Source organism: Oncorhynchus kisutch, linkage group LG1, assembly GCF_002021735.2.
Source record: "Oncorhynchus kisutch isolate 150728-3 linkage group LG1, Okis_V2, whole genome shotgun sequence".
NCBI classification, from domain to species: Eukaryota; Metazoa; Chordata; class Actinopteri; order Salmoniformes; family Salmonidae; genus Oncorhynchus; species Oncorhynchus kisutch.
The window spans coordinates 29,273,850-29,301,161 of NC_034174.2; the positions used below are offsets into that span (position 1 = coordinate 29,273,850).

At 42.5% G+C, this 27,312-nt stretch overlaps 1 protein-coding gene across 13 annotated transcripts in view; it reads right to left on the reverse strand.

Annotated features, from left to right (window-relative positions):
* LOC109896352 (voltage-gated potassium channel subunit beta-2) overlaps positions 1 to 27,312 on the reverse strand; it is a 120,491-nt gene that overhangs the window by 42,410 nt on the left and 50,769 nt on the right. The window contains exon 1 of one of the 13 annotated variants that reach the window (XM_031815857.1): positions 2,155 to 3,179. The exons of 10 other annotated variants lie outside the window; for them this stretch is intronic. In XM_031815857.1, the coding sequence (XP_031671717.1) occupies positions 2,155 to 2,372 (218 nt within the window). In that variant the 5' untranslated portion in view covers positions 2,373 to 3,179. Of the gene's footprint in view, positions 1 to 2,154; positions 3,186 to 27,312 lie in introns of those variants that run through there. 2 more of the 13 variants (XM_020490602.2, XM_031816347.1) reach the window with 2 other exon arrangements.

Here is a 27,312-nt window from a genome sequence, read left to right on the forward strand (position 1 = left end):
GGGTTGCAAAGCTACCGGTAATTTCCCAAAGTTACCGGACCCATTAGTAAGTTTGGTAATTAACAGAAAATCTGTCAATCTATCGTAACTTGGTAATTTATACTTAAATAACTTGTAAAAAATGTATTCATATACAGTACCAGTCAAACATTTGGACACACCTACTCATTCAAAGGTTTGTCTTTATTTGTACTATTTTCTATATTGTAGAATAATAGTTAAGACATCAAAACTATGAAATAACACATATGGAATCATGTAATAACCAAAAAACGTGTTAAACAAATCAAAATATGTTATATTTGAGATTCTTCAACGTAGCCACCCTTTGCCTTGATGACAGTTTTGTGCACGTTTGGCATTCTCTCAACCAGCTTCATGACGTAGTCACCTGGAATGCATTTCAATTAACAGGTGTGCCTTATTAAAAGTTCATTTGTGGAATTTCTTTCCTTCTTAATGCATTTGAGCCAATCAGTTGTGTTGTGACAAGGTAGGGTTGGTATACAGAAGATAGCCCTACTTGGTAAAAGACCAAGTCCATATTATGGTAAGAACAGTTCAAATAAGCAAAGAGAAATGACAGTCCATCATTACTTTAAGGCATAAAGGTCAGTCAATCTGGAACATTTCAAGAACTTTGAAAGTTTCTTCAAATGCTGTCGCAAAAACTGTCGCAAAAAACATCAAGCGCTATGATAAAACTGTCTCTCATGAGGACCGCCAGAGGAAAGGAAGACCTAGAGTTACCTCTGCTGCTGAGTCCATTAGAGTTACCAACCTCAGGCAATTAACTGCACCTCAGATTGCAACCCAAATAACAGACATCAACTGAGGAGACTGCGTGAATCAGACCATAATGGTTGAATTTATGCAAAGAAACCACTACTAAAGGACACCAATAAGAAGAAGAGACCTGCTTGGGCCAAGAAACACGAGCAATGGACATTAGACCGGTGGAAATCTGTCCTGTGGTCTGATGAGTCCAAATTTGAGATTTTTGGTTCCCACTGCTGTGTCTTTGTGAGACGAAGAGTAGGTGACCGTGAAGCATGGAGGGGGTGGTGTGATGGTGCTTTGCTGGTGATACTGTCTGTGATTTATATAGAATTGAAAGCACACTTAAGAGAGCCAGAAATCTTGCTTGTTTGTAGGTGACCAAATACTTATTTTCCACCATAATTTGCAAATAAATTCATAAAAAATCCTACAATGTGATTTTCTGGATTTTTTCCCCTCATTTTGCCTGTCATAGTTGAAGTGTACCTATGATGAGAATTACAGGCCTCTCTCATCTTTTTAAGTGGGAGAACTTGCACAATTGGTGGCTGACTAAATACTTTTTTGCCCCACTATACCTTTATTTAACAAGGCAAGTCAGTTAAGAACAAAATCTTATTTTCAATGATGGCCTAGTAGGGGGGGGTTAACTGCCTGTTCAGGGGCAGAACGACCGATTTGTACCTTGTCAGCTCGGGGATTTGACAATTCATGGTAATCTCGTAAATAATTCATTTAGACCAGACGATTATTTGAAACGCGCGTTTATTTTCAGAAGTGTATGCCATTGCCGGGCTATTAAAAAGGGACAGGCGGCTATTTGAGACTGCATTTAATTGAAGTTTTCAGGTATAATAAATAAAAGTGTGTACACATACACACACTTCATGCTGAAACCCTCATATTGAACACCAAATATATTCACTAAGTTTGTGGTTTATATTTAGGATAATGTTTTACAGCTTTGTCATTCTATTTGTTTATTTTAAAATCATCTTATTTAATGATTTCATATTTTACATGTGATAAGGCCACACTGAGGGCCAGAGATAATTAGACACGTGATAATCTGAAGTACCCAAAAGGGCCACGAGAGGTGATACCAAAATTCTTGTAGTTTACTGGTAAACTTAAAGTTGAAAATAATATACCCTCCCTTTGCAACCCTAGTCCTACCAATACTTCATACAGTCTTTCCTACCTGCAGTATACGGTCTGTCCTACATACACGTCATGCAGTCTGTCCTACCTATACGTCATTCAGTCTGTCCTACCTATACGTCATTCAGTCTGTCCTACCTATACGTCATTCTGTCTGTCCTACCTATAAGTCATGCAGTCTGTCCTACCTATAAGTCATGCAGTCTGTCCTACCTATACTTCATGCCGGTGCGTATGCTCTGGTCGCTGGACGTGGGCTGGCTCTGGACAGTGACCTGTCCAAGGCTACGGGCCACCATGGCCACAGCCCTGAACTTGCTGCGGGTGCCTGTGTTGGGGCTGTTGGCATTCTGGCGGTGGTTGAGCCGTTCCTCTGTACTGCGGCTCACCCCGCCACGATTGTGATCCGTACACACTAACGACACCTGCATCCTGGCTGGGACTGGGAGCCACCTGGAATGGCTTAAGGTGCTCTGGTTAGAGCTTGTGGTGGGTCAGTCTGTACGACAAGATGCCTCGACAAGACGTCTGGACAGTCTCTTGGTCAGGTCAAGCTATCTGTGCACAGAGCACACCAACACCCCCAGCTGTCAGTGTCAGGGTGGGCAGTTATGTCTGCAGAGAAAAGAGAAAAGGAGAGGAGCGAGGAGAGTTGTCTCCTACAGAGGGTGTCCTGCTTCAACACTGCCTCAGCCTGTGTGCTCTGTCTTCTTCAGAAAACAACACCCGGCCGCTGTAGACTGCAGGCACATGAACACCGTCCCGGTCCCGGCACAGACACAAAAACAGACGAAGATGCACCCTCCAAAAAAAAGTACAGCGTCCCATGAAGAGTGAAGCAGTTTAATGAATCTTCCTTTGCAGTCCCGACTGGCTTATCCTCGACTCATCCGTCTGTATCACTTACGCTTTCTGTAGGAATCAGAGGCTGACAGGCAGATTTAGTCATCCTGCAATTTCCTTTTAATCTGGAGCTCAGTGCTACAGATAACACCTCGCGCTGCAAAGATCTGAGACTGGAGACATCAGCACAAAGAGACAGAGGCAGGAGGATATGAACTATTCCAGGAGGTAAAATTCTGTTCCTTTACAATAAGTTCCCAGCAACAGCTGTCCTGGTTGTGTGAATACTCAGCAGATCTGTGTGTCAATCAGAGGGCAACCTCTCATTCAGTCTCCCATCCCTCCCGGATTAAACTTACATGTGTATGCCTCGCGCATGGCAAAGAGGCAGAGTGAGCACAGGGAGGAGAAGAGGAGAAAGAGAAAGGGAGGGAGGGATATGGAGAGATGCTATCGAGAGGAATATTGAGAGAGCTACAGTAGCGAGTGCAGGAGAGATAGAGGGGGGGGGGGGGGGTGAAGAGATGAGGGGGCCAAGAGAGGGAGACTCTCAGTGTCTACAGCTGCTGTCATAAGAGAGGCTGGCTAGTGTATTGTTAATCCACTTCTCATCTACTTCCCTGCTCCAGCATGGCTAAGTCACTATGGCAGAGTGTAGGCCTTCTTCATGGTGATCCAGCGTGGTCCAGTCAGGTTCAGTGTGACTCAGTCAAGTCCAGTCCGGTTTAGGGTTGTCCAGCTCAGGTCCAGTGTGATCCAGTCAAGTCCGGTAGTTCAGTGAGCGGCAAGTAGTTAAACTTGGTCGAGTCAGATGAGCGAGGCTCAGGAGTAGGCTGAATGCTCAGTGCTGCAGAATGGCTACTGGCCCCAGACCAGGGGACTGCTCTCACATGGGTTGGGCAACGGGGCATGAAATATTTATTATGTAACTTTATCTGCCCTGATGCATGTCTAAGCCAGGAGTGTCACAGGCGAATTACAGCTGAGTTCGCTGCATTGTTGTCTCTCCTCAGATCCCACTCAAACAATTAACTGAAAATAAATTATTCTGGGCATATTTATTCATTTGAATCATTTCATTACATCAGTAAGAATGAATAACAATACAGAGATAGAACATAGCCTGTATTCAATGACTGCCTACATCAGGTGTTACAGGCCCAATGCAGTTGTTTTTATACCTATATCAAATCATTTCTGGGTAAAAATGAAGTACCTTACTGCAATAGACTGCCATTAAAATGGGCAAGAAATGTAACAAAAAAACTATCCCAAGCAAGACTTTTACTAGGACTGTCTGTGAGTGGTCTGAGTGGGGAGGGGGAAACTAGCCGTTATTGGCAGAGAGGTTTGGAACTCTTATTGATCTATAACCGGGGTATTTTGAAATACCCACGGAATGGTTTTCATATACCGTCAATACCGCTGAAACCTTTTGACGTTTTTGAATACATTGGAATATTTTGAGCTACTTTTTAGTTAAATATCTGCAGACGACTTTTGCAATACGTTAGGAGATAAACCGCTATCTGCTTTTCATTTAGTCTGTCACATTATTTTTCACTATGAAGCTCACCGTAGTTCCCCAGAACAGCAGCCAATCATGTGTTCATTGTAAAGTCCATAGAGTTTGAAATTTATCGGTGAGTTGCTCCATGTTGAGCATTCTGGTAATAAGACGTCCAATAGGATCATTTGTTTGTTGTCTTAGCGCTCCCTTGTGTGCTATGCAGTTAATACCGTAAATCCCGAGTTGGCAGAAGAACGGTATGATGGCATGAAAATCAGTATAACTCCCCCCCAAAAAATGGTTGAACCGAAAGTAGTCTGTTCTTTCGACCAATCGATTGGTAGACATTTTTAAAAGTGTATTTTCACACACACACTATGTGTGTGGAGTTTAAATGTATTTGGCTAAGGTGTATGTAAACTTCAACTGTGTGTGTGTGTGTGTGTGTGTGTGTGTGTGTGTGTGTGTGTGTGTGTGTGTGTGTGTGTGTGTGTGTGTGTGTGTGTGTGTGTGTGTATGTATGTATGTATGTATGTATGTATGTATACACACACAACTGTTCAAAAGTTTGGGGTCACTTAGAAATGTCCTTGCTTTTGAAAGAAAAGCACATTTTTTGTCCATTAAAATAACATCAAATTGATCAAAAATACAGTGTAGACATTGTTAATGTTGTAAATGACTATTGTAGCTGGAAATGGCAGATTTTTTTATGGAATATCTACATAGGAGTACAGAGGCCCATTATCAGCAACCATCACTCTTGTGTTCCAATGGCACGCTGTGTTACCTAATCCAAGTTTATCATTATAAAAGGCTAATTTGATCATTATAAAACCCTTTTGCAATTATGCTAGCACAGCTGAAAACTGTTGTCCTGATTAAAGAAGCAATAAAACGGGCCATCTTTAGACTAGTTGAGCATCAGCATTTGTGGGTTCGATTACAGGCTCAAAATGGCTAGAAACAAAGAACTTTCTTCTGAAATTTGTCAGTCTATTCTTGTTCTGAGAAATGAAGGCTATTCCCCGTGAGAAATAGCCAAGAACCTGAAAATCTCATACAACACTGTACTACTCCCTTCAAAGAACAGTGCAAACTGGCCAGAATAGAAAGAGTGGGAGGCCCCTGTGTACAACTGAGCAAGAGGACAAGTACATTAGAGTGTCTAGTTTGAGAAACAGACACCTCACAAATCCTCAACTGGCAGCTTCATTAAATAGTACCAGCAAAACACCAGTCTCAACGTCAACAGTGAAGAGACGACTCCAGGATGATGGCCTTCTAGGTGGAGTTGCAAAGAAAAAGCCATATCTCAGACTGGCCAATAAAAATAAAATATTAAGATTGGCAAAAGAACACAGACACTGGACAGAGGAAGATTGGAAAAAAGTGTTATGGACAGGCAAATCTACGTTTGAGGTGTTTGGATCACAAAGAAGAACATTTGTGTGACGGAGAAAAAGATGAAAATATGCTGGAGGAGTGCTTGATGACATCTGTCAAGCATGGTGGATGCAATGTGATGGTCTGGGGGTGCTTTGGTGGTGGTAAAGTTGGCGATTTGTACAGGGTAAAATGGATCTTGAAGAAGGAAGGCTAGCACTCCATTTTGCAACACCATGCCATACCCTGTGGACAGCGCTTAATTATTGGAGCCAATTTCCTCCTCAACAAGGCAATGACCCAAAGCACAGCTCCAAACTATGCAAGAACTATTTAGGGAATAAGCAGTCAGCTGGTATTCCATCTATAATGGAGTGGCCACCACAGTCACAGGATCTCAACCCTATTGAGCTGTTGTGGGAGCAGCTTGACCGTATGGTACGTAAGAAGTGCCCATCAAGACAATCCAACTTGTGGGAGGTGCATCAGGAAGAATGGGGTGAAATCTCTTCAGATTACCTCAACAAATGGACAACTAGAATGCCAAAGGCCTGCAAGGCTGTAATGGCTGCAAATGGACGATTCTTTGATGAAAGTAAAGGTTGGAGGACACAATTGTTTTTAACTCATTATTTATAACCTGTCAACATCTTGACTATATTTCCTATTCATTTTGCAATTAATATATTCATGGATAACAAGGACATTTCTAAGTGACCCCAAACCTTTGGACGGTAGTGTATGTAAGTAAGGTATTTCTAAAAACACGTTTTCACTTTGTCAATATGGGATATTGTGTGTAGATTGATGAGGAAATTGTTTCATTACATTTTAGAATAAGGCTGTAATGTAACAAAATGTGGAAAAAGTCAAGGGGGCTGAATACTTTTCGAATGCACTGTATATGCTTTATAATGCTTTTGAATGACACTTCCGGTTTTGGTGGGAAATACCCGGGTTACCTGGTGGAAAAGTGATTTATTCTCGGGATGGAACATTAGTAAAATACCAGGAAAATATTCAACCCTAGTCTTACCCTGGAGGAGCCTCAGTGATGCTAAACACAAGCAGGCAGAAGAGGGTATGTTCTGCGGGGAGGGACAGATTATTCCGGTCCCTTTCTTTTCTACCCTTGGATTAGCACCAGACGTATTCCCCGGCCTGTGTAGGTCAGTTGAGTTTAGCGCTGCACACCTTGTTACGTGAGGCTTCACGCTGAATGCTCCGCAGGTCTGTCAACTCTCATGTCCTCTCTGCTGGGATGAAGCTGTAGTGGCCTGTCTCTCTCATACACTCCTATCCAGCCCTTGGGACCAGTGCCCTGACACAGCATCAATACAGCCACGTTACGTAAGCAGGCCTCCCTCTCCCCTCCTACGGTCTTCTCTCTGTTCTGCTCCACTTGGCTGCAGGGCCAGTTGAGGGGCTGTGTAAGGCGCAGTCTCATGAGGATCAGTGGCATTCAGGGTCATTGAACACAACTGACATATACTTTTTCCTGTTGATATTTTTCCTAATGAAGAAATCCTGATTTACTGACTTGATTATTATAATGGATGGGGTATTCAGGGTTGTAATTGACAACAGTAAGCTATGCTAATGATTACATCCCTGATGTCCCTTGAGAAGAGGGGCAATGGTATTTCCTGTGGTTAGGGAAGCAGTAACCGGGTCCCAAGGACTAGGAATGATAAGTAACAGATCCAGTGTTCAACCCAACACTCTGCCTTTCCACAAGATGTTGCCAGGCTAAGACAGTTGTAGCATTACTCTTATTTTAGTTTCGAAAAAGTTGACCCCTAGTTGATCTGGCTGGCTTCACTCTATGCTCGCATGGTTTGCAGTGGTGGACCTTAACCTAATATATCACTATTCCCTGCCTCAATGTCCCCTCCCCTGTTATGTCTATCTCAGACAGCCTCCTTGCTATCACGCCCTCTCACTCAATTATTGCAATCCTCTCTAATGCTTTTCAATTAAACTCTCGGCCAGCTGACCAACATTAACATGGCAACAATGTCTCGCTACTATGCTCCACACTGCAGTAACAAACACGGACTAGCCATACCTCTCACACTGTCTCAATGAGCTAAGAATTTTGGATGGAGAGAAAGAGACACAGAATGAGACGGTGGGAGGGAGTTCTATGTTTAGTGTTATACCAAACTCAGTAGAAGTTATTTTAAGACAATGATACCCCAATTTGATTACAGGCTTCAAAGGCATCCCTCTTCTCTGTGTCTGATGATCGGTGCAGTAGTCAGTAGTCATCATAGACTGCCTGGCAGGCAGGCAGAGCTACTGTGCACACACAGGCCTTGCTGGCCCCCTGCAGTGGTAGCTGTCAGTGTCGGAGCTAGCTACAACCCCAGAGAACAAATTAAGCGCCAGAAAGACAGAAAAACTTGTCTATCAACTCACAGTAGTTTTGTGGTGCCTATTATTTTATTCCTCCTGTGTTTATAAGAAGTGCATGCTTGAGAGTAGGCTAGGCAGTTAGACAATGTTATGTACTGTAGCATAGCTTTTGCTGTATAATAATCATGCAATCTTGGCAGGCTACTAGCCAGGTCTATTTCCAGCTCTACAGGGTCCGTGTCAGCAGCACAGGTTGTTGTTGCGGAGTGACTTCCCAGAGGAGTCATTATGATATGACTGCATCATCGATTGGCTAAGCTCCCTGCTGCCCAGGACAGGAGTGTGAAGGAGGACAGGCCAGAGACACTTATTTGTCAGCTGGGTGGGTTTGCGCATGTCATGTTGAGTGGCTGTAGTTGGTCAGAGAGCGAGATTCTACACTATCATTACTATTGTATATTTTTAGCTGTGAAATGTGGCATTACTTGCCAGTTCGGTTGTAGAGCTCTTCATCGCTGTGCCGCTAACAACATATGGACTATAGCCTAGCCGCTGTGCTGTAGTCGTGATCAGTGAAACCTGTGTGCACTGTTGTCCTAGTCACTGCCTCTCAAGCTCCTCTCTCTCGCTCTCCTCTTCCTCCCACTCTCAGTGAGTGGGCCCTATCAGCACACCGCACCCCTTCAGAATGATTGAGTGTCCAGGAGGGATTGTAGCAGCGTAATAGATTTGGGATAAATTCTGGTTGGGCTCTTAATCAAAGAGAGAACACAGAGAGCACAACATAAGAGAGAATGGGGATGTGGGAAGGGAGATCATGTATTTCTTCCTTTAGTTAGGGGCTTTGTTGAATTGCTGATAGACATAGAAAATCAAATGACATCAAGACCTTCCCTTCACCTCTACCAACAATAGACATAAATCGTTGATTCATTATTTATGGTAAGGATGATAGGTCTATATCTCCCACCACAACGGTGTGCTTTATCCTAAGATTAAAATATCTAGGGAAGACATGTATTCCTAAGCAAGCCCATCAACATAGTTGAACACTGGCCTGCAGTTGAAAAGATATTCAGCAACTCTTGGTAGGACAAAGGAGGTTTTCAGAAATAAATATTTGATTGTTAAATCTACATGCCTGCAGTGCCAGTACTATCGAGATTGTATTTTTATTTCTTATGGATCCTCATTAGCTGCTGCCTTACTCGGATCCAGCGCAATTAAGGCAGTTTAACCATTTTTAAAACATTACATTCACAACAGATTGTGTGCCCCCTCAGGCCCCTACTCTACTTCCACATATCTACAACACAAAATCCACGTGTACGTGTGTATAGGGCGTATGTTATCATGTGTGTGTAGTGTGTGTCTGTTTGTTGCTTCACAGTCCCCGTTGTTCCATAAGCTGTATTTTTATCAAATGTTATTGGTTGAATGAGTTACTTGATGCGGAATATAGTTCCAAGTAGTCATGTCTCTTTATAGTACTGTGGGCCTCCCATAGTCTTTTCTGGATTTGGGGACTGACCTCTGGTGGCATGTCTTGTGGGGTATGCATGGCTAGAGTATGATATAACCATTCTAATCATTATTGTGTAATACAGCAACACCTAAATGGCTCGATCCTTAAATTAATATTTTTCAAATGAAGCCCAAAGCACATCCTCCTGCCTATCCGTTTGTCCCGTGTGGCTCAGTTGGTAGAGCATGGCGCTTGCAATGCCAGGGTTGTAGGGTTTGATTCCCATGAGGGACCAGTATGAAAAAGTATACACTCACTACTGTAAGTAACTCTGGATAAGAGTATTACTGTAAATGACAAACTTATTTGTTTTAAGTCCCATATTGTTGATTTAGTTCGCTGCTTGCAAGGCCCAGGTAATATGAGGTCCAGGAGTGGAGAGAAGAGGCATTGTCATTAGGCCTATGTGTTGGATCAGCAGACTAGTTGCTACTTTGTGGCGGTTCCCTGGGTCTGATCTCTGCTGTGGGTGTTCCGTCCAGAATGTGGTGACTAGAAGAAGAAGCCAATTTGGACTATTGAGATGAGCTCACCCCCTGTGTGGGCATACATATTTATTCCAACAGACTTGTTTTCCATTCAACCCTAAACTCTCAGAGACAAGCGTGCTAAATGTGAGACACCATAAGCGGAGAGTCACCCTGCTCATTATGCTATGGTTCCTGTCACCCTGTCTCTCTGCTGCGGCTCTCCCCCACTTTCTTTCCTTCCTCCTCCACATGTCTGCAATAGCCTAGTCCAGTGTTTCTTAATACTGGTCCTGGGGACCCATAGGGGTACCATAGTATTGCCCCAGCACTACTACAATTTATTCAACAAATGATTTGAAACAGGTGCGTTGGTGCTAAGACAAAAACAAAGGTGCACCCCTTTGCGTCCCTAGAACCAGGAATTGAGAAACACTGGTCTAGTTTAATGGGGCAAAAACACATTAAAGTGCTGGAGTGGATTACATGTTGACACTATCTGGGCACCCTGCGCCACTGTGCCCTTTGTCCCAGCCTCTTCCTTGATTCTCCTGGAGCGCAGCTCCCCGTGCATTCAAGTTTCCGCAGCTTTTGGTGGAGAAGAGGAGCGTGCGTGTATGTGTGTGCCCCCCATTATCACACTTTGCTGGTCTACCATGAGAGGAGAGCTCCTCTAGCATCCTGCCCTCCAGTCAGGCACCCTGACCAGAACATTGAGAACAACCATACGACCCTGTTGCACAGAGCATGACTGAGGGTGTAAATTAGGGACTCAATGGTCTCCATGTGATGTGTCTACAGCTGTTGCTGGGAGTTACAGTTTGTATGATGAGTGTTGTGTAGAAGGAGCAGTACAGTGAAATCTAAAATTGTGCACTTTTTCTCCCCTAGATTCTATTTAAGTCATGGTGAACAAAAGTTCAGGGTTCTAAGAATAGACCTGTCAGTTTGTTGCAGCTTGTTTGCTGGATTCTTTTGATGGAAGTTGTTTTTCCACACTGCATTACTGCCTGTTTGTTCATCACAACATCTTTTGAATTATCTCCCAGCAGAACCAACTAGCTGCATGGGCCTGGTTAGACAAGGATCAGTATTAGATTCCTTGTAACGAGTGCGTCTACGGTCTCCTCACTCCTTCAACCAATAGTGTGTGGACTCCTATTACCAGTGTTGACTGTGACCTTCCACTATTATTATATTAAGCCAAGCTCCTCCACTCCCACTGAACACTGCAATTGTCTGACAGATCAATTGCACTGTCGACTCAAATGCCAAATGCAGTAAAAATGGTTTGCCCTGTGTTTTATATCATATTGTACACCAGCTGATGAAACTAACTGTAAAAGTGGAGAAAAATATTATTTCCTGATAGTTGCTGGCTGAAAATACAATCTACATTCAACCTTCTTATCAGCAGGTTTGCATAGGCGGGAGTTTCGGCTTTCCATGGTGACATCACCATGCGGTAGGCTTAGGAGTTAGTGCTGATCCCAATTAGTAAATTGTTTAGTTGATTATCTGGTCGACAAGATGTAGCATACATACAGTGCATTCGAAAAGTATTCAGATCTTTTGACTCCTGGATGCTGGCCTTCTAGGCAGAGTTCCTCTGTCCAGTGTCTGTTCTCTTTTGCCCATCATAATCTTTTATTTTTATTGGCCAGTCTGAGATATGGCTTTTCCTTTGCAACTCAGCCTAGAAGGCCAGCATCCCGGAGTTGCCTCTTCACTGTAGACGCACTGTAGACGTTAAGACTGGTGTTTTGCTGGCACTATTTAATTGAGCTGCCAGTTGAGGGCATGTGAGGCGTCTGCTTCTCAAACTAGACACTCTTGTCCTCTTGCTCAGTTGTGCACAGGAGCCTACCACTCTTTCCATTCTGGTTAGGGCCAGTTTGCACTGTTCTGTGAAGGGAGTAGTGCACAGCGTTGTACAAGAGTTCCTCTGCAGCACTCCACCAATCTGGCCTTTACGGTAGAGTGGCCAGACGAAAGCCACTCCTTGGAGTTTGCCAAAAGGCACCGCAAGGACAGAGTTCTTTAGGCATGTCATGAATTGCCGTCTTGGATGTAGATCAAAGGTGCCGGCTAACCAAAGGTTTGGTTTCAAAACCCTCCTCTCCTGGGGGTTGGCAAGTTTAATGATGGTCGTAAATACCTGGCAGGAACTGTCTCTCCATGGCCATGCAGTATTGAGGGGAAAGAACCCTTTTGTTACAAGAAGATTCTTCCTGCCAAAACTACAACATCCAAAAGTGGAGAATGAAACAATACTCCTAACACAAAAAATGTGGAAAATGGTCAGGGGGGACTTAAAGAACAATCAGGTCAGAACATTTATTGTTTGGTGATATCATTAAGACAGATATCTACATTGTGAAAGCTCTTAAAGTTGCCATGTTTCCGTTAAAGTTTCATCTAAATATTGTAAAACATAATGATTAAATATGAAACTATTTGTGAAAAGATAGCAATGTGATTTTAGCCTTCTAAATGAGAAATTGTATTTTATATAAAGTTTTATCCAGTCAGTAACCACACCCACGTGAGCACAGACATTATGCCGGCGTGATGGAATGCGCCCTTTGACCAGAGTGCTTAAAAAAGGACTCAATTTACGGGAGACCAAAACATGCCGGGTTGCTGCCAGTGTGGAAAGTGGTCTTTGCTGTACCCTGAATAATCACCCATTGAGGCCGGACAGCATGAAGCGGTGGCTACACAGCTGACAAATGGTTTAAAACTACAAGACCAGTACATTGCCAGGTTGCTACTGGCATGTAAAATGGTTTAAAACTACAAGACCAGTACATTGCCAGGTTGCTACTGGCATGTAAAATGGTTTAAAACTACAAGACCAGTACATTGCCAGGTTGCTACTGGCATGTAAAATGGTTTAAAACTACAAGACCAGTACATTGCCAGGTTTCTACTGGCATGTAAAATGGTTTAAAACTACAAGACCAGTACATTGCCAGGTTGCTACTGGCATGTAAAATGGTTTAAAACTACAAGACCAGTACATTGCCAGGTTGCTACTGGCATGTAAAATGGTTTAAAACTACAAGACCAGTACATTGCCAGGTTGCTACTGGCATGTAAAATGGTTTAAAACTACAAGACCAGTACATTGCCAGGTTTCTACTGGCATGTAAAATGGTTTAAAACTACAAGACCAGTACATTGCCAGGTTGCTACTGGCATGCGTGCAGCGCAAGCTGAATACATGACTATTACTATTATAGACTGGAATTTTGTACATCGCTCAAACCATGATAAAGAAGAGAACATGTGAATCTGGTGCAGCACGTGCGGTCTACAAATTATAGGCTAGCGAATTTGATTTTAATTTAGGAATATAAATAAATGAGGGCCTATTTGTATAACTAGTCGGCTGACGGATATACACACACACAGTTCATAATATTTCCCCTAATGTTATTAGCCTACATCTTTCTCTATTGTTGCTTCATTCCTTCCTTTCAACAGTTCAATTAAATATGTTTCGTTGTCCTTATCGTCATCATTCTAATAACAAGGACTTCACTTCTCTTCAAAGACTGAATGGTTATGGGTCTGAATACATAACTGCTATAGCCTACTGCCATTGTGCGTTCACGTTTCTTTCAAATTACCTGTGAGTTCAATTGGATGCAGTATTTAACATTCAGGGAAAAAAAGAGCCCTCTTCGAATAGTCTATTGGTATAAGAAATGCAGAAAAAAAAGTCTAGCAAGCCATTCTAGTCTAGCTTTTCCTGCATAGGACTACACGAGATAAGGAGTGTTTAAGGAGCACAGATGCGTGTCAATTGCGCAAGAGAGAGAGGCTATCAGTTAAGTTGAACGCATTACCCATCATTAATTAACTAAATATAAAGACTAATACTGCATTGAATGCATTACCTGATAGAGGTAGGCTAGGACATCTACAGTTGAAGTCGGAAGTTTAAATGTATTTGGCTAAGGTGTATGTAAACTCAGTTTCACAATTCCTGACATTTAATCCTAGTAAAAATTCCTTGCCTTAGGTCAGTTAGGATCACCACTTTATTTAAGAATGTGAAATGTCACACGTTCAGCTTTAAAATTTCTTTCATCACATTCCCAGTGGGTCAGAAGTTTACATACACTATTAGTATTTGGTAGCATTTCCTTTAAAATTGTTTAACTTGGGTCAAATGTTTCAGGTAGCCTTCCACAAGCTTCCCACCACAATAAGTTGGGTGAATATATGGCCCGTTCCTCTTGACAGAGCTGGTGTAACTGAGTCAGGTTTGTAGGCCTCCTTGCTTGCACATGCTTTTTCAGTTCTGCCCACAAATGTTCTATAGGATTGAGGTCAGGTCGTTGTGATGGCCACTCTAATACCTTGACTTTGTTGTCCTTAAGCCATTTTGTCACAACTTTGGAAGTATGCTTGGGGTCATTGTCCATTTGGAAGACCCATTTGAGACTAAGCTTTAACTTCCTGACTGACATCTTGAGATGTTGCTTCAATACATCCACAGTTTTCCTTTCCTCATGATGCCATCTATTTTGTGAAGTGCACTAGTCCCTCCTGCAGCAAAGTCCCCCCACAACATGATGCTGCCACCCCCGTTCTTCACGGTTGGGATGGTGTTCTTCGGCTTGCAAGCCTCCCTCTTATTCCTTCAAACATAACGATGGTCATTATGGCAAAACAGTTATATTTTTGTTTCATCAGACCAGAGGACATTTCTCCAAAAAGTATGATCTTTGTCCCCATGTGAAGTTGCAAACCATAGGCTGGCTTTTTGATGGCGGTTTTGGAGCAGTGGCTGCGGCCTTTCAGGTTATGTCGAAAGAGGACTCGTTTTACTGTGGATATAGATACTTTGTACCCATTTCCTCCAGCATCTTCACAAGGTCCTTTGCTGTTGTTCTGGGATTGATTTGCACTTTTCGCACCAAAGTACGTTCATCTCTAGGAGACAGAAAGCGTCTGGCATAGGCTATGCTGCAGCAAACATAGGCCTACATGTCACAAGAAAACTACATGCATTGTGAACTGCAGTCCATACTGAGACAGGCTGTCGGCACCACCCTGAGCATTGATTCATCAGAAGGAAGAGAAGCCAGATTTAGACAGAGCATATCATTTTAAAAAGTTCCATTTTACGCCATGCTGTTCATATAAATCATTTATTATAATTTTCCGGTTTCTCACAGTTATTTATCCAGGGAAAAGGGGAATGATTTGGGCGGTAAATCCTGCTAACCAGGTTCCCGCCATTCAACCCTAGGTAAGACCCTATGTTTTTTTAAGTCACTTAAAGAGTCACTTAAAGAGTTTTATAATTACAGTGCAGCCTAACAATGTCACAGTGTCCTACCCAAGACCACAACAGTGAAAAGTTTGTGTTGAACTCTTGAAGGTAAGCTACTCTCGTAAAAGAGAAACCATCTGGAGTGTCACACTCAGGCGGGTGTGACCACCAGTCCCTCTCTCTAACCAATGTAGGGCGATGTGTAGCTTATGTTGACCAGTTTTGGTGTGTTTATCTCTGGTCTTGGAGAGTGTCGACACACAGATTAGAGTTGAAGTTGAGACAGCTTGCTCTCCCATACACAGCTGTTGATAGGGTAACCCTCTGACATCTCTAGGGTGGACTTGTGACATCGGGTACCTGATGTCACAAGTCCAGCAATGGAATATATACTCCTCTCACATGGTGAGGGTGCTGCTGGAGTGATACCCAGATATACTGTTACCCACTCAGCTATATAGTTACCCAGTAAATCATTGACCTTCCTCAGCGTCTCAGTGTGGCTTGGTCTACTTTGGTGGTACTGCTAAGGGTCCCAAGGCTTAATGACACTGACACGAGGCCTTTAAATAACTCTGGGGCCGACGGAGGGAAAAAAGCAAAGCACTGCAAAGGACTGTACGGCAACAGCCTTGTTAGCTGGATCTGAGGGGGGGCTGTGAGGGAGAGGGAGGATGAGTTTTGGCCCACACAATACGAGGTAGGAGGAGTGGGCGCTGCATTGTGGATTTTTTTATTTTAAAACATTTGTCAAGTTACGCAAGTCCTGGAGAAGTGGCTTCTGCTAGACTGGATCCATTGTATTCTCCCTGGAGGGGTGGGAGACCTTAATAATACATGGGCAAAAGGGGCAAGTAGAGCAGAAAAAAAGGGCTCTATGGTCATAAGCCCGACAGAGTGGGGGTGTTGGGATTGAGAGAGGACAAAGAAAAAAAAGAAAAAAAAGAGTGGCCTGAAAACTTTTACAGATTGTTCTGGAAATTCTCAAAAAAACTTCATAGACGGGTTGGCTGATAACGTCACGAAATTGAAGCACACAGAAGGCCATGTGTTATGATTCTGAATGGTCAGATAGCTAGCAACAATGACATGAAGCTGCCACCTGGGGATTCATAGGTGTTTTGATACCATGTCTTGTTTTGAGGTGTTTTGACTCGTGTCATGTCTATGCTAATATGGCAAAAAACTTGCTAGCTAGATAATCAACAACTGTAACGACGTATTTGAGAGACAATTGATAATTGTGCAAATGTATTTGTTTTCAATAAACATTTGCAGACAAAATAGTTAACATGCTGTCAACAATCTAAGCCAACAGTCTGTCTTGCCCCATAGTTGTGCACGAGTTGGTTTTGTTGCTAAAAAACCAACCAGTCTATAGGGAGGAATGATATTTAACATGTTTTTTTTTACATTTGTACCACAAACCATTTGAGAAAATCATGATGAATGTGGCCATTTTAGGCCCCTTTTAGACCTATATTGTAGTCCAAAACATGCAGAACCGAAAGAAACAATTTGGACCAATGTTAACTTACTCTGCATTTAGTATTGCTCATGTAGGCAAAATGTACATTCATGAGAGGACTGGAATATACTGCATTTGAAAAGTACTCAAACAGACCCCTTCACTTTTTCCACATTTTGTTACGTTAAAGCCGTATTCTAGACTGGATGAAATTTAAAAATATATATCTTCAATCTACACGCAATAACCCATAATATTTGTTCAAATGTATTAAAAATAAAAACAGAAATACCTTATTTACATAGGTGGAGTTTGCCAAAAGGCACCTAAAGGACTCTCAGACTCTCTGGTGTGATAAAACCAATATTGAATACAAAGCGATCACGTCTGGAGGAAACGGGGAACAACTCATCAGCTGGCCAATACCATTCCTACAGTGAAGCATGGTGGTGGCAGCATCATGCGGTGAGGATGTTTTTCAACAGCAGGGACTGGAGACTAGTCAGGATTGAGGCAAAGATGCATGGAGCAAAGTACAGAGATCCTTGATGAAAACCTGCTCCAGGGTGCTCAGCACCTCAGACTGGGGTGAAGGTTCACCTTCCAACAGGACAATGACCCTAAGCACACAGACAAGGCAACGCAGGAGTGGCTTCGGGACAAGTCTCGGAATGTCCTTGAGCGGCACAGCCAGAGCCCGGACTTGAACCCGATCGAACATCTCTGGAGAGACCTGAAAATATCTGTGCAGCGACGCTTCCCATCCAACTGGACAGAACTTGAGAGGATCTGCAGAGAAGAAAAATGGAAGAAACGCCAAATACAGGTGTGCCAAGTTGTAAGGTCATACTCAAGAAGACTCTAGGCTGTAATCGCTGCCAAAGATGCTTCAACAAAGTACTGAGTAAAAGGTCTGAAAACTTATGTAAAATATAAAAAAATGTTATTTAAACATTTGCAAAAAAAATGTTTTGCTTTGTCATTATGGAGTATTGTGTGTAGACTGATACATTTTAGAATAAGGCTGTAACGTAACAAAAAGTGAAAAACATGTGGGGGTCTGAATACTTTGCGAATGCACTGTAAATAGCAGCGGAATAGTCACTCAACGAATTACAAGTACTTGTGCAATGAAACCCGACTAATGTCAAGGAGGACTTAAGAAAACATTCATACAGGTAGCTTACACTGTACAAGGACATGTGAATATGGAGCAACAACCACACAAACTTGGGTGCATCTTACAGGCTGGGGAGAGGAGCTACTTCCCTGTCACTCCAGTTTACACATAGTAATGTCATTTCCCTGCAGCAAACTACAGGAGTACAGGCTACAGGAGCGTACAGTCGTGGCCAAAAGTTGAGAATGACACGAATATTAATTTTCACAAAGTATGCTGCCTCAGTTTGTATGAAGGCAATTTGCAAATACCCTCTTTGCCATGCAAATGAACGGGATCCCCCAAAAACATTTCCACTGCATTTCAGCCCTGCCACAAAAGGACCAGCTGACATCATGTCAGTGATTCTCTTGTTAACACAGGTGTGAGTGTTGACGAAGACAAGGCTGGAGATCACTCGGTCATGCTGATTGAGTTCGAATAACAGACTGGAAGCTTCAAAAGGAGGGTGGTGCTTGGAATCATTGTTCTTCCTCTGTTAAACATGGTTACCTGCAAGGAAACATGTGCCGTCATCATTGCTTTGCACAAAAAGGGCTTCACAGGCAAAGATATTGCTGCCAGTAAGATTGCACCTAAATCAACCATTTATCGGATCATCAAGAACTTCAAGGAGAGCGGTTCAATTGTTGTGAAGAAGGCTTCAGGGTGCCCAAGAAAGTCCAGCAAGTGCCAGGACCGTCTCCTAAAATTGATTCAGCTGCGGGATCGGGACACCACCAGTACAGAGCTTGCTCAGGAATGGCAGCAGGCAGGTGTGAGTGCATCTGTACGCTCAGTGAGGCGAAGACTTTTGGAAGACGGTCTGGTGTCAAGAAGGGAAGCAAAGAAGCCACTTCTCTCCAGGAAAAACATCAGGGACAGATGGATAATCTGCCAAAGGTACAGGGATTGGACTGCTGAGGACTTGTCCGGAGAAAACACGGTGAGCGCGTGGTCATCGGTCCTGTGTCATGCCAACAGTAAAGCATCCTGAGACCATTCATGTGTGGGGTTGCTTCTCAGGCCAAGGGAGTGGGCTCACTCACAATTTTGCCTAAGAACACAGCCATGAATACAGAATGGTACCAACACATCCTCCGAGAGCAACTTCTCCCAACCATCCAGGAACAGTTTGGTGACGAACAATGCCTTTTCCAGCATGATGGAGCACCTTGCCATAAGGCAAAAGTGATAACTAAGTGGCTCGGGGAACAAAACATGAATATTTCGGGTCCATGGCCAGGAAACTCCCCAGACCTTAATCCCATTGAGAACTTGTGGTCAATCCTCAAGTGGCGGGTGGACAAACAAAAACCCACAAACTCCAAGCATGATTATGCAAGAATGGGCTACCATCAGTCAGGTGGCCCAGAAGTGGATTGACAGCATGCCAGGGCAGATTGAAGTCTTGAAGTCTTGAAAAAGAAGGGTCAACACTGCAAATATTGACTCTTTGCATGAACTTCATGTAATTGTCAATAAAAGCCTTTGACACTTATGAAATGCTTGTAATTATACTTCAGTATTCCATAGTAACATCTGACTAAAATATCTAGAGACATTGAAGCAGCAAACTTTGTGAAAATGAATATTTGTGTCATTCTCAAAACCTTTGGCCACGACTGTATACTTAATGACAATGACCTAATGTCGTTACACTGTTTTCTAACAGCTCTCTTTTCATTCGTCAAAATGGCAGGTGCACAGCTAGATACTGGAATTATTTGGTAGCCTTTAAGTGATTTGTTTGATATGGTTGTGTTCATGCCACAAAAGGCAATACATTTTTACAGTTAAAATACATGTTTTTACTATGTCACGGTATAATTCGCACTCTGCAGTAAGCCATTATCACAGATGGCTACTTACAAACCATTAGCCCTGAAATGAGATGACAGCCCTAAGTACTGCAGAGGGTGCAGGATAGAATACAGCAGACCAAATCTGAGGTGGAACATCTCTACCACCTAGTGGTCAACAACTCCCATTACAATTCAAGAAAAATATTGGCAACATGACACAATCTGTGTAGACTCCAAGCATTAACTATTGAATTATGGCCAACTCATGAACTAGTGTAACATTCAACTCTGAATCAACTCATGTATTAAATTGAATGTAGGCTACCTATTCTGTGTGTTCATGTGTTTAAAATTGCCTTGGCTGAGAGGGTAGGCTACCAGCAGTGGTTAGGCTCAGTGAAGGGTAAATGTAAGTAAATGCGATTTACCCACCTTAAAATAAAAAATGCACTTAAAGTATAGGAGCATGACTTTTTTCACAGTGACCGGCAATCACTTGACCCATGCACCTATTTTTTAAACACTACATCTCAGGTAGGTCTATTTGAAGTTCATGGGAATACACACTGTAGCCTAGTCTCATTAACGTACCTTGTGTGTTAGGGTGACCATCCTGTTTTTCCCGCGACAGTTTCAGCCCCATCGCAGGTGTCCCGAGTTTTCAGGCTACAAAAAAGGTCAATTTGTCAGCAAGACACGTCAATTAATGTAGGCCTAATCAATGGCAATCGCTTAGTCATGACTCACACCTTTTGGTGGTTTGCAGCAGATGTCTATTTCCATTCATCAAATGGATCTAGTAGTCTATACATGCAGTTTGAATGCTGGAATTATTTTAGAGTGGAAGAACGGTTACTTTAAGTGATATGTTTGACAAATCAGATTAAAATATCATTACTGGTTGTGTTCATGCCACATTAAAAATGTAATATATTTTTACTGTCATTATTAGGACCATTACAAAAAAAAATCTAAAATCATTACAAAGATCCCCCGAAAGCCAGGGTGTAAGTCGCACTCTGGTTAGGCCTATGCACTACCCATGATATGCATCTGCATTTAGTAAAACAAGTATTATTAAGAGATCAATATCATGCTCAGACCTCCGTTTGCTGAGACATGAGCCTCGAGAGCATCCAGTCTGCACTCTACAGTCTGGGAGGCTGTAACAACTACATCCATTAGGTGGCGACATACTCAAATTTGAGAATTCACTTTTTACAAATAGGCATAATTGTAAATCATTGTCATTTCAAGAAATAAGAAACATGATAATGAATGAAAAATACAGTTGAAAAAGAGGCCAATTCAGTAATTCCCACAGTAACACTATTTGGATAGTCTGTAGAGCATCTACAGATGGACTATCATTAACATTTTAACTATGTACTAACCATATCCCTAGTAGGTCTGAATATTTTCCCAGTATTTTACAAATGTTCCATCCTGAGAATAAATCACTTCTCTCGGGTAACCCGGTATTTCCCATTCAAAAGCATTATAGAGCATATAAATGTGTCTGGTTTTGATTAGCGCTTTGATTAGCATGAAAATTCAAACCTGATGCTACCGGAGCCTGATGAGACACATATTAAATACATTTTATGATCCCTACATTAACATTTAATGAGCAAAAGCCCAAAAAAGCCCAAATGATTTTGCCATTATCCAATACATATAGGCTACTGCACATTACGTACGACAGAAAAACATAAGCCCACAGATGTAGCTAGCTATATGCTCAAGTAAATAAATGAAACTAGCTCATGCAGGCTAATCTTTGAGTGTGAACTGTATTACTGTACTGCATTATACGGACTGGAATTACACACATCATTCAAACTATGATAAAGCAGAAGAGAACATTAAATTCTGGAAGATGAATCACCTTTAAGAAGGACAAAAAAATCTTTTTCAGAGAGCTATTCTTGTTTAGCTTTTTCCTGCATGGGCCTCTAAAAGCTGCTTGCGGAGCACAGGAGAAAGAGGCTATAAATTAGAAGCTTATCATGCATAACCCATTATAAATTAGAAAGTGGTAAGCTAGGACATATACACATATTGATAGATATCTATCTATATATAGGGCTATATAACAATTTAGAACAGGATTATTCATTTTGGATGGAATTTCAATGGAGTTGGAGAAAGTAAAAGACTGCGAGAGAGTGCTCACACGTGGACGGATTTAAAGCAATTATATTGAGTCAGAATGTTTTTAAAAAACGCTGCAGCTGCAATTTTAAAAAAGTATAACCTTAACAATTAAAAGAACAAGGTGAGCCCCGAAAGCCAGATGGAGATGGGTAAAGTAGACGTGCATTCGGTCTTTATATTACTGTAGCATAGGCTATGCTGCAGCAAATATAGGCCTACATGTCACAACTTGGATGGAAAATTACTGGAGGATAATAGCGGACGATATTGCCACTCCTATTTGCCAAATCTTCAATTTAAGCCTACAAGCAAGTGTGTGCCCTCAGGCCTGGAGGAAAGCAAAAGTTATTCCCCTACCTAAAGATAGTAAAGCCCCCTTTACTGGCTCAAATAGCCGACCAATCAGCCTGTTGACAAACCTTCGTAGACTTTTTGAAAAAATGGTGTTTGAGTAGATACAATGCTATTTTACAGTAAAACAAATTGATAAGACTTTCAGCACGCTTATAGGGAAGGACATTCAACAAGCACAGCACACACACAAATGACTGACGATTGGCTGAGAGAAATTGATGATTAACGAAACAGCCTCCCCCCCCATTTTTTTACTTCAGTGCGGCTACATTATCGATTATAGTCAGTTGCTTGAAAAACTTGTGTTATGGCCTTACAACCCCTGCTATATATTGTGGGTAAATAGTTACCTGTCTAACATAACACAGAGAATGTTCTTTGATGGAAGCCTCTCTGACAAAATCCAGGTAGAATCAGGAATTCACCAGGGCAGCTGTCTACGCCCCTTACTTTTTTCAATCATTACTAACAACATGCCACTTGCTCTGGGTAAAGCCAGTGTGTCTATATATGCGGCTGACTCAACACTATACACGTCAGCTACCACAGCGACTGAAATGACCGCAACACTTATGGCGCTGCAGTCAGTTTCAGAATGGGTGGCAAGGAATAAGTTAGTCCTAAATATTTCAAAAACTACAAGCATTGTATTTGGGACAAATCATTCACTAAACCCTAAACTAAAACTTGTAATAAATAAATGTGGTAATTTAGCAAGTTGAGACTAAACTGCTTGGAGTAACCCTGGATTGTAAACTGTCAAGGTCAAAACATATTGATACAACAGTAGCTGGGATGGGGAGAAGTCTGGCCATAATAAAGCACTATTCTGCATTCTTAACAGCACTATCAACAAGGCAGGCAGGACAGGCCCGAGTTTCGTCGCACCTGGACTACTGTTCAGTCGCCACAGAGGGATTTAGGAAAGTTGCAATTGGCTCAGAACAGGGCAACACGGCTAGCCCTTAGATGTACACAGACCGCTAAAATGAATAATATTCATGTCAATCTCTCCTGGCTCAAAGTGGGAGAGATTACCACTTACAAATACAAGTATTGATGAAGTCAATGACATGTTGAATGCATCAAGCTGTCGGTTGAACTACTAGCACACAGCTCAGACACCCATGCATACCCCACAAGACATGCCACCAGAGGTTTCTTCACAGTCCCCAAGTCCAGAACAGACATGGGAGGCGCACAGTACTACATAGAAATCTATTCCACATCAAGTAACTCATGCAAGCAGTAAAATTAGATTTAAAAAACAGATACAAATACACACAACAGCAGGGACTGTGAAACAACAAACATAGGCACAGACAGACAAACACATGGATTTTGTGTTGGAAGATACTGTACGAGGTAGTAGAGTAGGGGCCTGAGGGCACACACGTAATAAGTTGTGAAATCTGTTGTAAATGTATTGTAATGTTTTCAAAAATGTAGACAGACTGACTATCACCAAATCTATTCTATCAGGGATGGCTCCTTTACCTCATCCCCTTATGTCTATCCCTCTGCACTGGACAACTTTCCCTTCTCCACCACTCAAGATCCAAGTAAGCTTAGGCCTATACATGTCATTATTTCGTGTCAACCATTGACTAGGACTACGAGGCAATGTATAACCTTTTATATGAAACATTTGAGACCTGTGACACAACCACTGAAAATAAGTTTATTTTTACAGAATGTGTTATTCAAGCTAACAGTCATCAAGGGTGCGTTGGTAAATTCACTCTGGCGATCTACTTGGATTTCAGAGCTCTCTCGTCTGAGTGTGCCAGAGCGCAGAATAACTGAGGAATTTACCAACGTTCAACACCCATTGACTATGGCCGGTGTCCGTAAACATGGGCAAAAAAAGTGTAATTAAAACAACCTAACCAACTCTGCTAGGGTGAGTAAAATGGTCAGTGTGTTTCATTTGTTTCTGGATGTAGCTACTAGCAAGCTAGCCAACGTTAGCCAGTTGTGCGGTCAGAACGCTCGGATAAACCCTACTCCTCGGCCAGAGCGTCCAGTGTGTGCTCTGAACGAGCCGAGAGCGAAGCGCTCTGAATTTACAAAAGAACAATCTGACAACTGAACGCACTCTGGCACTCAAGATTGAATTTCCGAACACCCATTTTATAATTGATTAGTTTTCCCCCTCAATCTACACACAATTCAACATAATGACAAAGCAAAAACAAGTTGACATTTTTGCTAATTTATAAAAAATAAAAAAAACTGAAATATCACATTTGCATAAGTATTCAGACTCAGTAATTTGTTGAAGCACCTTTGGCAGCGATTACAGCACTGAGTCTTCTTGGGTATGACTCTACAAGCTTGGAACACCTGTATTTGGGGAGTTTCTCCCATTTTTCTTCTCTGCAGATCATCTCAGGATGGATGGGGAGCGTTGTTGCACAGCTATTTTCAGGTCTCTCCAGAGATGTTCAAATCGGGTTAAAGTCCGGGCTCTGGCTGGGCCACTCAAGGACATTCAGACACTTGTCCCGAAGCCACTCCGGCGTCGTCTTGGCTGTGTGCTTAGTCGTTGTCCTGTTGGAAGGTCAAGGATCTCTGTACTTTGCTCAGTTCACCTTTCTCCTCAATCCTGACTAGTCTCCCAGTCCCTGCCGCTGAAAAACATCCCCACAGCACTGTAGGGATGGTTCCAGGTTTCCTCCAGACGTGCCGCTTGGCATTCAGGCCAAAGAGTTCAATCTTGGTTTCATCAGAGCAGAAAAACTTGTTTCTCATGGCCTGAGAGTCCTTTAGGCAAACTCCAAGAGGGCCATCGTGTGCCTTTTACTGAAGTGTGGCTTCCATCTGGCCAGTCTACCATAAAGGCCTGATTTGTGGAGTGCTGCGGAGATGCTTGTCCTTCTGGATGGTTCTCCTATCTCCAGAGGAAGTCTGGAGCTCTGTCAGAGTGACCATCAGGTTCTTGGTCACCTCCCCATCCAATGCCCTTCTACCCAGATTGCTCAGTTTGGCAGGGCAGGCAGCTCTAGAAAGAGTCTTGGTTGTTCCAAACTTCTTCTATTCAAGAATGATGGGGCCACAGTGTTCTTGGGGACCTTCAATACTGCAGAATTGTTTTGGTACCCTTCCCCAGATCTGTGTCTCAACCCAATCCTGTCTCGGAGCTCTACGGACAATTGCTTCGACCTCCTGGCCTGATTTTTACTCAGACATGCAGCGTCAACTGTGGGACCTTATATAGACATGTGTGTACCTTTCAAATGATGTCCAATCAATTGAATTTACCACGTGGACTCCAATCAAGTTGTTGAAACATCAAGGAGGATCAATGGAAACAGGATGCACCTGATCTCAATTTTGAGTCTCACAGTAAAGTGTCTGAATACTTATGTAAATAAGGGATCTTTTTTTTATATAGAAATTTGCAAACATTTCTACAAACCTGTTTCGCTTTGTCATTATGGGGTATTGTGTGTAGATGGATTAAATAAATGCTTAACTCATCCATTTTAGAATAAGGCTGTCACGTAACAAAATGTGGAAAAGGTATCTCCAAATGCACAGTACTTGAGTAATGACATATTTAACCACTTGTCTATATGCTATCAAATCCACTCCTCTTGTTGATAAACAAAGGGTTGAATAAAGGGAAAATAACTTAAATCCTCAATTCGTCAGGTCATGAACTCCACAAGGTGTCGAAAGCATTCCACAGGGATGCTAGCCCATGTTGACTACAATGCTTCCCACAATTGTGTCAAGTTGGCTGGATGTCCTTTGGGTGGCGGAACATTCTTGATGCGTACGGAAAACTGTAGTGTGAATAACCCAGCAGCGTTGCCGTTTTTGACACAATCTGGTGCGTCTGGCACCTACTACCATAACCCTTTCAAAAGCACTTAACTTTTGTTTTGCCCATTCACCCTCTGAAGGGCACACAAACAATCCATGTTTCAATCGTCTCAAAGCTTAAAAACCTTTCTTTAACCCGTCTCCCCCCCATTCATCTACACCGATTTACCAATTGACATCAATAAGGAATCATATCTTTCACTTGCATTCACCTGCTCAGTCTCATGGAAAGAGCAGGTGTTCTTAATGTACACTCAGTTTATATAAAGGGCTAAGTGTTTTACAGTACAGTATCGATATCTGTCCATGTCTCATGGACTCATGACAGAGGTGTAATGTAGTGTAGCAGCCTGTCAGGTAGAACAGCTCAATAGTATTGTTCCTCTGGCTCTGACGACAAAAAAATTATGATGAGTGGCGTTGTATCTGTTGTGCTGACCTAATTGCAGACCTAATTACATAATTGTACACTGATCAGGATACAAGAGCTAGCTGGGTTATCCTTCAATATATTTGGTAACAAACACCAGTAGCTACATACTGTACCATAAGCCAGACTCAGACCTTTGTGTATACACATGGAATAGAATGAGTCAAATCCATCATGGACAACTGGGGGAAAATGACAGACTACAGAGGACAAAGGGATGAAGTCAGCACTCAGAGGGACTCTGGTTTGAAAATGGGAGAGGCACCATAGAGGTCCTTGTAACCTAATATAACTCCTTCTTACCTGCCTCATCACAATGCTCTATATCAGTCATCCTGCCACGGAACAATGAGTACAGCACATGAGCAATGGGGCCTGCAGTCCACCAATGTCAATGGCAAGCAACGCTGCCTGGTAGCCACTCAACTGCCTCTGACCCCTGGGAACAGACAGCAATCATCCCTTACTATAGCCAAAACAATAACAGACAGCACATGAGCAATGGGGCCTTGCAGTCCACCAATGTCAATGGCAAGCAACGCTGCCTGGTAGCCACTCAACTGCCTCTGACCCCTGGGAACAGACAGCAATCATTCCTTACTATAGCCAAAACAATAACAGACATCACTGGCCTTAGTCAAAACAACAGTATTCCCGGACTCCCTGCCCATCATCCAAACAGCTGCTTCAGACAAAGCAACCACCCCTGCACTAGGTTAAAACAGCAGCAGGTAGGCTACCCCTGCTTTACAGACCTCGTCATTAGTGACGATGCAGTGGGGCCTGAT